This window comes from Heliangelus exortis, chromosome 4 (assembly GCF_036169615.1).
Source record: "Heliangelus exortis chromosome 4, bHelExo1.hap1, whole genome shotgun sequence".
NCBI lineage: Eukaryota > Metazoa > Chordata > Aves > Apodiformes > Trochilidae > Heliangelus > Heliangelus exortis.
In genome coordinates this window covers 24,197,158-24,209,597 of record NC_092425.1, presented here as the reverse complement: position 1 = coordinate 24,209,597, position 12,440 = coordinate 24,197,158, and the positions used below count along the sequence as shown (strand labels likewise).

The window sequence follows — 12,440 nt, the reverse complement described above, 5'->3', positions numbered from 1 at the left end:
CGCCTTAGAGCAAAACTCAGTCCCACTCCTCTCCACATGGCTTTGCTTCCTGAGACACCACCACTCATGTGCAGCAGGAGATGCTATTTGACACAAAACAGTCTCTACTTCAGGATTTTCAAATAAAACCAACTCCTTAATCAGGAAGAACCATCTCAGAGTTTTATTCTGACTGGGCACACTTTGGTCTGCATGCTTGCTTCCCATCTGTTAGCTAAACCTGATGTAGAAGAGACTTGAACTGGCAGTTCTGCCATGGTAAGGGTGAAGCTGCACATCACAATTATCCCTCTGCATCTGGAAGGAAGTGAGAAAACCTATCTGGCAGCCAAGAACAAAATAACTGCTACCATGTATCACCAAGTGCTCTTGGCTCCTTTAGGAGGAACCATTGCTAATTCCTCTAATTCCTTATCACAAAAGGGAAGAAAGGACAAAAGGAAAACCCTTCCAGCCAGGAGAAAGTTGCTCACTAAGGTTAAGCAAGGAATGTCCTAGCTCAGGCCACATCCTCAGAAGCTGCTCTGTTGTTTAGTTAAATTTAAATTGTTAAATTTAACTAAAATTATTTGGTCTACAACAAAAGCCTGCAAAGCATTTGCCACATTTCAAGTACCTTGACATTTGACTGTCCAAAGGAGCTTCAGTGATTCTTCAAGGGTAAAGAAAGACCACTTTCACATGTTCTGTGCTGCTAAAAAGGTTGACCCAAAGCCAAGGAAGAGAGGTGGCCTCTGGTAGGTTAGTGGAACACATGTAGCCTAAGGAGTGCTGCTTCTTGTCCATCCAGGACTTCATCTTCTCTTACATTCCTAAACTGCATGGGGATTTCAGTCACCACCCCTACTCACCTTGTGATGTTACACACACAAGTAAAAGCAAGAAGAAACTGAATCCTGGGAAATAATGGCAGGAGTCTGACTGGCTTCAGCACTGCAGACACGCAAAAGCTAAGGAAAGAGCATGTGCAAGCCAAAAGCCTGAGCCTAATGAGGAAAAAGGAGCACAGCTGGTATGGTTTGAGGCCAAGTGGAACATTCGAGCTTTCTTCACCCTAGCTGACCTCAGCTATCCATGTGTTCAGTATAATTCCTGGGAGTGAAAAAATACAACATGCAAAAGACCAAATGCAATTACAATTTTTTTCACATAAAAATAGTACAGTGTTGTACTCAGTAAACTAAATATACAGTAAGTGATCTTTCTTTATAACCTTGGAACAAGAATAAAGGAAAACCAAAGTGCCAACTAATGCTGCCATTTAATATGGTTTCTATTCTATTTCATAAGAGTCATGAAAACTGTAGTTGATCCATGTAATTCTTTTTACATTTCCATCTCTGAAAATATTTTCCAAGTGCAGTTAAATAATGCACAATCAATCTGTAACACGGAGTTGGATGATTGCACATGTCGAAAGAATCAACAAAAGCCAAAAATACCAAAACAATTAAATTTAGCTAAAGACACCTTAAGCTTGCAAGGGTTCCTCAGGGGAAATCTGGCAGGATGGGAGAATTTATTTTTTTTTAAATCTAAGCAAGTCTAATTTACTAAAGGACTAAAGTGAAGTTGAAATACTGGAAAAGAGATGGAAAAATTAGGACGAGCAAAACAGTGAACTAATTACCTAACAATGTGGATAAAATAATCATCTTGTATGCAAAGATCTTTAAAAAGTGGGAGGTCAGTGCCATATTATCAGATGCAGCTGAGCAGCACTTGCATAATGCATGCAGTGAACTGTAACCTACTACAAGTGTATATAGCATTGCAATATGGTTTCAAGATTGCAACAAATCTCTTCCACAATGTGTTTTTCTCTCTCAGTCCATAATAGATCCCATTTGTCCAGAAAAGAAGGGTGCAACTGAGGAATTTCCTAAGTTTTCTGTGTGTTCTATTAAAAACCATGTCAAACAGCTTTAATCTAGGGGGGGAAGAAGTTGGTAAATCTTACTACATTTGCCAAAATTGTTTAGATTTAGTTCTGAAAAATATGCACATAATTATTGTACTGCTCACAGCATTTAGCTGGAGTAGGGAGAAAGAATTCTGCATGCAGCCAAGGGAAACTGAAAAGAAATGTACATTTAAATTTCTTTGTTTGGTACAGGCTGCTCCATTGGATGTTCAAAATCACACCCTGTTCAGCAGTCAGCTTTAGAGCAGCAGTACCAGCCCATCCAAGCTGTGCAGGACACAAAAGGTTTGCATTAAAGATGGATTTCTAGGACTCCCTTTTTTCATGGTAGAGATCTTACTTTCCCAGCAGAATACACCTGCACATCAGGAAATGTTGTTGTGTATTTTCTGTTGCACATGGACTATTCCTTGAGCTTACAGACACTGATAGATCAAACACCACCCACTCGAGTCCATTAACAGCAGGCTTAGAGCATTCCAGCCCTGACCACTCCAAAGCTAAACTTCCCAAATCCCCTGTTCCAACCTCAGCCTCCTACTATGCATAAACAGAAATGAAAGAGTCCCCTGCAGACATGCTCTCTTAATGACTTTCAGTACTACTTTTTAAGTGCAGTTAAGTGTTAGAGTTACTGGTTTAGACACGGATACCAAGACAGTAAATTAAAGTATGTGGCTATCCATGTTTTTAGAGCTTGTTTTATGACTTTATCCAGCTGTCTTTTTATTGAGGTTCATATTAATTGAAAATATGAAAGTCTGGCATAGGAAATCCAAAAGTCTGCCAGGTCTGGGATTAGGAAAATATTTATATTATTATGGACTTAACAGAGCTGTCTAAACCTAAAAGGAATAGACACAAAACTAGAAATTTAAGGACAAACTACCTTTCCAATTAATAGAATGAGTCAGAATACAGGTCCCACAAGGGAGGTGTCTTCCCATTCCCAGTGTGGAAAAAACAAGGTACTTAGAGAAAGACCTGATTTATAAAAACACAAATCAGAAATTAAGTGCATATTGGAAAAAGGCCTATGTATGAAAATCAAGTTTCAAAAGTGAAAGAGCATTCAGAATAGAAGGGCCCTAGTGTTAAGGGGAATGCAAAATAAAGAAAACCAAATGAAAACTGAACCAGAACCATAAAAGACAAAATGCTAGATACTAAGCCTTTTCAAGCTAGAGGAATTCTTTCCTTGCCTTAAAAGACTTTTGGATTAGAATAACTGGCTCCATCAGTGTACATGCTTCAGGACATAAATATGGAAGCATCTGCCTGGATGGATCATGCTTTCCCTCCCTTCCCTTTTCAGTGTTTGTTAGTTGGTATTCTGAATCAGATGTTCTGGTTCCAAATTAGGAGGACCATCAGTCCTAGGAAACCAGCTCACTCTGCTCACTTGGGAAGTCATTCACCCCACAAAGGTCAGTAAGCTCCTGGGCTTGCTGTAGATTAAATAGAACGAGTAAACATTGAATTAACTATTAATTCCATGATCAGCTATCCTAGACTCTTACTGCTACACAGGTGCAGAGTTTTGAGATGATGAATATAGGATGTGTTTTAACAGCTTTAACTGTCTCACGTCACTCCCAATGGGATGACCAAATAAGAACAGAGACAGATGAAACAGACATAGAGCAATTTTCCTTTTTTTCAAGACAATGTATATTAATATATCAGTATGAGAAATATGACTTCCACTAGAGAACTGAGAAAACAGATCTAAGAATAATGAACAGAAGAAGTTGCTGATAATAACAGAAAATTAAGAAGGTATTAATGCCATCTAAGTTTCAGTACCTTATTTGAGTAACTAAGAGATTTCTGCACATGACAAATATATGGTGAATGAAGACTGTGAATCTAGTCTAGTGGAATTCTGTAAATTCCTTTGACTGTGTCCAGGGAGCCTCTGGTGTTACATTATATATCTAATGTGAAACAATAAAAATGTTACCCCATAAGTAGTGATGCCCAAAAGAAAAAGAGAAACAGGAGGGAAAAAAGCATGGGGTAAAACAAAAGAAAACAAAACCAAAACAAAACAAGGCAAAATTTTCCAAATAAACAGAAAAGTGAAAATTCAGATGAATCTGCACCCCAAATATTTAGTTCTAGTCTTCTGTAACAAACAAGTAACTTGAAAAATCACAGTGACATGCAATCATTTAGGTAACATAACATTTTGTTGCCAATAGAAAAACTGCAACCTACTTTAACAAAATAGGATTTTTTATGGCTCATGTTGCAGTTTTACCTGTGCCACCTACTACAAGCTCAAAGAAAAGGGAGAAAAGTGTGATAATTGTGTGGTATTTTAAAATTTCATCAACAGGATGGTAGGGGCATGTCAACTGCCTCACCAGAGTAACGCTGCTGGGCGGAACACATCTGTAATAAAAATAAACCTTGTACAGATAACAAAATTAGGGAAAGAGAATGGCACAGAAGACCACAGTTCTCTGAGGTGGATTAGAAGAACAACCAAAACCAAAACAAAACCCCACAACCTTTGAGATGGAAATCAATTAAGCAGGTATCATGAATGCAAAATAACCATGATTTTCACGACCTCTTGACCATTTTCTGGCAAAGTCTTTTGAAAATAATGGCTACAAGATTTTGCTTAATTCTAAACTGACACTGGGTCAAGCAGGTCTCTTGATGACTCCAATTTAAAATAAATATTTTAGGAGCAAATTGCAAACAGAAATTTTAAATCCAGTCCCACTTCACCTACACAGTTCCTATTTTCATTTTATCCACCTCTAGTCCTGAATGTTAGACCATAAAAGGCTTCCAATGGAGTATATTACAAAGCTCATGAGCACTATATTTATCATTTGTGCTCAAAGTTCCACAGCACAAATATGGAGTAAAGGGATTCCAAAGAAAATAAACTGCATTATAGATAGGAAAGATTTATTAACATAAAGAAAAATATATGATACACAAAATCATATTTAAAAGTGTCCAGAATTAGCACAGATGTTTCAATGTGTCACTTTGAGAATAAGCAGTGAAGTAAAATTACATGTTTGAAGTTATTAACTTGATCTGGCCCCAGAGCATGTTAAGTATTTTCTAACCATGAAGTAAAGTGAGAGAATAGTTATGGAATCAGAGAGCACCAGCTGAGCTGTAAGGTGCACTGCTCTCAGCTGTACCTTTAGAAGAAAGAACAGAAAAGTTCATACTGTCCATCTTTACACAACACTTAAACAGAAAACTCATTTGACACTTAAAAAAGGTAAAGTCTCTCCTGTAAGCTGAGGACCCAGAACACCAATAAAAGGCAAGGGTCATGCCAGACTCATATCATTTACCTTTCCTAAGTAGGAAACTAAAGAAAGAAATATTTAGCCAAGAGCTAAGGGCACTATGGCAAAGTGCCCATGGCACCCCATTCCTTGGCTTTGGAGCAGAACCAACCTGCCCACAGCCCCAGACGGTTCCTGGCAGTGTCAGGACTGCTGCCTCCTTCCTGCAACATTGAAGTGAAACCAGATTTCTCCAAAAAGAACAGTAGCCTGGATATGGTTATCTGTAATATTGCCTCCTATCTCAGAGGAAGTCACACAGAGAGCAATGGCAGAAATGCCAGCTTAGCAACCCAGAACATGTTGGAATGTAAAGATTGGGCATGCTGATTTCAGTTTTCCCATTCACTTAAATAAGCATCTGAGCAAATATTGTGCAATATATAAATGTATTGTAAATTATATGGGATGTAAATTATATGGGTTTCCTTATGGAGACTTCAGGAAAACTGACATATGCTATAAAGCCTTTTCATTGAAAAGCAAGGACTATGGAAAAGAAAATTGTTTAAAAAGAAAAGGAGACCCACTCATTTATACATGATGGAAATTTGTTTTGGGAGGTCATATATCTAGTAGAAAGATTTTTCTTCAACATGAGAAATGGCAGCATATCTTAAATTCATCCAGAGTCATTGAAAGGAAACACCTTACCATCACATCACAAAAATGAAAGCACTTAAACAACTCAAGGCATCCGAAGTATTGCGTTAACATGAGATACTGAGCCAAATTGATTCCTGGGCTATCTCCACTGAAGACAGCTGTTACACCAGGGATAAATCTGATGTATCCTTTATTATAAGACTATTCAGCAGGCCTCCTGCCAATGAACACAAATGATATGGAACAGTGGCAAATAAAATCAAGTCCCAGCAGCAACAGTACAAGAAGTTCCCTTATGAAGTCAACATATCTTCAGAGCTCTTTATCTATCAATCTGTCCATGGCCAGACATATCTCTACATGTTAAAAAGATGCTGTTAATAGGTATTGCTTATTAATTTTTTATAACTGAGCAGTTTTTTCACATTTTGGGTTTTGAGAGTAATCAGTCAATGTGCTGCTCAATCCAGACTCATGGAGGGCAGCAGTTTTAGTAATTCTTTATTTTTAGAAGACTATTTGCATAATATATAATTCTATTTAGCAATGAGCAACTGCTAGCAATTTTAAAATGTACTCAAATTACAACCTTCACACACAGGATGATATTAAGTTTTGAAAATATCATTGCTAGGATGTTTGTACTGGCTAAGGAGATACTGTGGTTAAATTCTGCAGAACTAGACTTAAGGTGTCATGGCCTCTGGTGAAAGACCAGACAATATATCATTAACCACATTACATTTATGCTGCAACAGCAGGTGAAAGAAGAGGATTGTTGACCCAGTGAACACACAGTCCAGAATGGCTTTTGCATCAGGCAATCCTGCTGAAGCCCTGTGATGCTGCCATGAAGCACATGGGTACGACCCAGAGGATCTAATATATCCAGCATTCCAAAAAAGCTTTTGACAGTTGAACATTATTAGAGAAACTGAGTTGCCATGAAGGAAAGATTAATTTACAGACAAAGCTGGTGTAAGGACAGGAAGCAAAGGCAAGGGATTAATGGTCTGGAGAAGAGTCATCAGTGAAGTCCTAAAACATCCCAGTCTGGTGCTGATTTTATTCAGCTTTCTCAGTGACTGGAAGAAAAGAATAAACATTAAAATCTTGAAGTCTGTCCGTGATCAAAAGCTGTTTTAGGTAGCTAAATGCTCTATCTTTTGCACAACAGCTCCAGAAGATTCTTGCAAAACACAGTGTGTGGGCAAAAGAGACACTGAAGAGTTTCAGAACAGAGTCACACAGTAGTGCTACTGGGAAAGCCAACCTAAGCTAAATCCATACAACCACAGACTCAGAACTGATAGAAACCACACAGGGAAGAGGTCTTGGGGACATTGTTGACATTTCTCTGAAATCATTAAAATCCAGTTGGTTGTGATCAAGATTCGTGGTGAAGTCATGAATAAGATGAACATGGAACTGTTATTCACCAGATCCTTGAAACGAGAGCACTGACTGAAACTATTAAGAACTTTTTAACAAACAAAAGAAAGTATTTTGTCTGGCCATAATCTTCTAGAACCTGCTTCCATGCAGGCTGTAGAGGCAGAGGGTATTGGGATGTGCAGAAGGGGTTTTGGCAAACTCATGTAGGGGTCCATAAGTGGACACTAATTGAAATAAAAGGGTTGAACCTTACTACAACAACTGTGAATGCTGAGAGGTGCAGATAGTTAATAGGTTCACACATCCTCTTTCTCCCACTGTCAGACAGAGTAGTGACCTAAATGAACTACTGGTCCAACTGGTATGAAATCTCTGGTTTTTTTAATGCCAGTTATGTTATATCAGATTTATTTTAATATCTGTGAACCACCAGTCACTACAGTTCAATTAAAATAGAAAAAAATTGCCAGCTCCTAATGGACATCATGTGATCATGTGATACAGACCTTATTACTGTCTTTTGAGGAAAGGCTTTTACTTGGGGCAGGTTTTTTTTTTTTCAGATATTATTAAGTTTATTAATTTTCTGAGCATGGTATTTATCTTAATTTTCAACTTGGCTGGGTCTGGGAATCTCAGAAAGTGTCATTATTCTGAAATTAATACCTTTACAGAGTAGGGCAGTTGCTTGTCAAATTTCTCTTGGGATGGAATCAGGAAATGTGATACTCCCTACTACTACTTGATACAGTGAGAACATCCCTACTATATTCACATAGCTTTCTCCTACCTCTTTTTAAATGCTGGCACTGGAATTAATTTAACATTAAATCCCAAATTATCAGAGACAAATTAATTAAAAACAAAATAACCCGATTGTAAGCTGAAGTTTTCTGGGTAAACACATGAAAAACATAAATTCTAGTAGGTAAGTGTAGGTACACTGTAAGTGTACTTAAAAGTAACTGAAGAGATTAGGTACTTCAGTACCAACTCATGTTGAATGTCTTGGGTTTTATTCATTTATATATGGATTTTAAAAGGATTTTTGTATCATTTGTAGCTTTCAATCATGCCTCCTAAAGTCCTTTATTATATTAAAGAAAAAACTCTTAGAATAGCTATAATCTAAGGTAATGCCAGGAATCAAGACTGCAGAATCACCTTACACTGCGTAAGATTTTCAGTGTCTTGAGTCATCAGCACAGTGCCTTCTCAGTTGGCAGATACAGAAATGGGTTTTACATATGCATAGTAACATTTTAAGGACTTGCTTGTAGACAAGCTAAAAGATAAGCTTCCTCTGCTCACAACAGGGACTTGCCAGGGTCTCCTATTCACAACAAATACTTATTCACATTTCTTTTTCTTTTTAGGATTTTTTTCTACCTCTACTAAATTGTTTTCACAATTTTCCTCATTCATGCTTTCAGCATTCTTCAGCTGATGGTCAGAAACTGTGCAGACAACTTTCACTGATTGTTTCCTGCCTGCAGTAGGATACCTTTTACTATTCTGATATTCTTAATTTCCACAAAGGCAGATAATAGGTCATAAAGTTAAATGAGAAAAAAGACAGTTATTACCAAAGCCTATCTTGTTAATATATTTGAAGCTTAACACCTAGCAGCCCAGAAATCCAGATGAAGTAGGAAGATGCTCTAATCTAAAATTCATATCATCATACTAGATGATGCTAATAAACAAATAGGCAAAAATCAAACACAAACTTATTAAATTGCAGGGGGTTTAGCACATAAATAAACAAACAAGTAAATAATGTGAAAACGTATCCCGTCTGCCACTTATAATTAAAATATTGCTCAGGTTCCTTTTTATTATTACTTCTAACCTAAAACCTTTGTGTGCCAAAACCCTATCTTCTTTTTTAGAGCAAGATGGCTATTTTGTCAACAAATACAGGCCTCACGCTGAGAGAGCTATTTGAAAAGCATCATTACACTGACCAAATGCCGGTATGCAAACGCTAAACAAATTCATCACCAGCTCTGACATACTGGGGTGAACTAAAGGCACCTGAGGAGCCGATACGGCACCTCTGATTTGGGATTCCTGCAGCTGAGGGCAGTGTCCCCCTCAGGCAGGATGCATCGCCCGGGCAGCCCGTCACCCCTCGGCGCCTCGGAGCGGATTTCACAGCAATCTGACCCAAAGCCCCGGCCTGGCGGCTCGCAGCCCCGCAGGGGATAGGTGTCCCGGCCTCAGGCCCGCAGGGCTTCTGCCGCCCGAGCCTCCCCGTAGCCCCGGCAGAAGCGGGCAGGGCAGGCGGCTGGGTCGCTGGGGCGGACGTGCCCGGGCCGCGTCTCCCCACCAGCCCAGCCCAGCCCGGCGCGGTCCGGCCCGGCCCCGCTGCCCGCCCGTCGGGACCCACCTTGGGCATCCGGATGTGCTCCATGGCGGCGGCGCCCGGCCCAGCTCCTCATGCACCTCCCGCAGCCGGCAGAGAGGCAGCCGTACGCACCTGGACCCTCTCCTGCTTTCTCCTGCCAGCTCTGCTTTTAAATATATATATATACATATATATGATTTTTTAAATTTTATTTGATTTTTCCCCGCATTTTCCGGCGCAGGTAGGAAGGAAAAGGGAGTATTTGTTCAACGCAGAGAATGTGCCCGCCGCTGATGCTGTCAGGTCACCGCCTGGCTCCACCTCCCCAGCAGCTGCCATGCTGTCCGTCCGCAGGGATGCTCCGCGCCGGCCCGCCCAGACCCGGACCCGGCCTGCCTGATACCGGTGTCGGATCACTTCCCCCGGGTACCGAAAGGCGCTCTTCAGCCTTTTTCTGCCTTATCTAAAACTGCATCGCTCTGTCCTTTCTTTCGGGAAAGATCAGATCGGATAAAAGGGAGCTCTGTCTGAGAAGGCCTCCCCCCCCCCCCTTTAATTTTTCGTTCCCGAGCCCAGTGTGTACAATACCTCAAAGACAAAAGTGGCACTTAGTGAAACTGAAGCACTGAATTTTGCTTATCTCAAGTTTTGCGTATCTGTTTTTCAGTAATTCATGATTTTGCTGCATCCTCAGATTTAGACAGGGGGAGATTTTTTGTGTTTAGTCTTACACTGGAAAATCCTTGTCCCATCTTTTTCCTTGGCTGGTCCAAAAAATGTGCTACCTCTTGGAGCAAAAAGAAATGGTGGAGAGCTGGTTTCCTCAGCTTACCTGTGTGAAGATTAAGAACAGGTATCTCTTACGGACACCCATATTCTGAGCAAAAAGGTGAACTTTCCATTGTTTATGCCTGTGTGCAAGTGACTAGTGGTGATAACATTTTCTGATAAATAATAGCCTTTGAGGCTTCCAGTGTGCCCAGGTATTCTGTATTGATCAGTGAGTTCCAGCAAGTTTTTAGAAATAGGGCCTAGCCTCATCAAGGGATAGAAACAAATTTGAAGGCCTGTGAAACCACAGAAGGGCCGTGGTAAGAGCAGCAAAAGCTCCCTGCAGACCCTTCTCTTACCTGCAGAGAACAGAGCATGCTCAATCTATTTTGTGAAATATAAAATACGATCAGAAAAAAAACATGAAGCTACCAAAAAACCCAAAGGGAATGCATTTAACCTATGGGAGAGGGAACATCATGTGTAGCTGCATTGCCTCCAGTCCTGCCAATGTTTATTCAGTTCTGGCACTTTCTTGCTAAGGCATGGCTTGATGGTTCAGCATCACAAGGTTTTTTTATGCCATCTCTAGCTAGAGGAGACAGAAGATCTACTACCATGAGTTGTACCTAACCCATCTCTGTATCTGACCATTTTGCTTCCTTCCAACCTTCTTTTAACCCATTTCTGCCTTCCATTCTCTCATATTTCAATTGCAAGTACTAGGAAAGAGTGGTTGGTTTGACCATAGTCTGAGGCACCACCAGTTGGATGAAAACTCTTCTCTTCATGGAGTTTTTAATTGTTCCATTTCAATCTATTTACTCAGATCTGAAATGAGGGTTGGAAATAGCTTTTTATGAAAATTTACTGGATGGCATCCATAAAAAGTGCATGAATTGTGTAAAGCGTGGACTTCACAAGACTCTTTGTCAGTGTCATATTTTGCACTCTACTTTAGGCCAGAACTATCAGAATTAATTATGAATTAACCAACCATGAAATATGTTTCCTTTGTAGTTATGGCTGATATGATTCACTGCATACATTATCACATTTTGGCATTTGCTACTGCTTGTGAGTAAGTAAAGTTGGAAGGAAGCACAGATATCTTTTTAGTCTCCAGAGATACTTTTTCTCTGGTACATCTTGTGATTCATTACAGCCAAGTTCAAGCCCTACTGTTGATGGCAAGAAGACTTTTAGACTTGGGCCAAGAATGCATTTTGTGTCTGCTTCACATTCATCAATAGCTGCAAAATTAAGACATTGCTCGGAGGAGACTGTGTAGCAATTGGTTGCTCAACATCCTGAAACAGTTTTTGACCTCTCTTGGACTGGTAAAATAATTAATGGGTGAGTGAAGCTTTAGCAGAACTTGGGTTTAGATAACATTTACACCCACTGTAATTATCATGGAAAGCTGAAGTAACCACAGCCTTTAAAAAATTCTCTAACATTTGTTTGCATTTCATGCTCATGGAAACTGCTGTCTTAACAACACTGGAAATGAAATCCTCTGTTCACAGTAGAGTAACAACAAAAAGTTATACTCCATAGTCTTTTCCTTTACTGGAAAATCATATTGCCATGCCAACATGATCTATCTGTTGCAACTTCCAAAAAAGTTGGAAGTTGTGATTAATGTCACATGAAAAAGGCCAGCCACTGAAGGCTGGAATGACACCATTTAGTTTTTATATCCAACAGCAGTAGAGTCAGCTTTCAGTCTCATCCAGTAAAACTCAAAGCCCATGTTTCACTTCCAATACATAAAAATTACTGTTATATTCAATGGAGTCTCCTGACTGCTCAGACATTTTGCATTTATTACTACCTACCTGGATTGGATTTGAATCATAATGTTAGACCTGGAAGGCTTTATAGATTTATTTGTTCTTTACAGTTATTTTTTACTAGTTTAAATGTGGTTTTGTGTAGACTGCATTTTTATATAACACAAATTCAAAGCATAGATTTATGTACTTGTATTCTCAGTTTCAAGTGTAGCCTACAGTTGGTCATTTAGCTTTATAGACATAATAAATACTGTCTTGTAGGGAAGAAG

The 12,440-nt window shown here is 39.5% G+C and overlaps 1 protein-coding gene across 2 annotated transcripts in view; it reads right to left on the bottom strand.

Annotated features, from left to right (window-relative positions):
* Positions 1–9,952, bottom strand: part of MTMR7 (myotubularin related protein 7) — a 45,490-nt gene extending 35,538 nt beyond the window's left edge. Inside the window, exon 1 of one of the 2 annotated variants that reach the window (XM_071743448.1) lies at positions 9,644–9,952. In XM_071743448.1, coding sequence (XP_071599549.1) covers positions 9,644–9,667 — 24 coding nt within the window. In that variant the 5' untranslated portion in view covers positions 9,668–9,952. The remainder of the gene's footprint in view (positions 1–9,643) is intronic. The other variant, XM_071743449.1, reaches the window with a different exon arrangement.
* Positions 9,953–12,440: the final 2,488 nt, after the last annotated feature.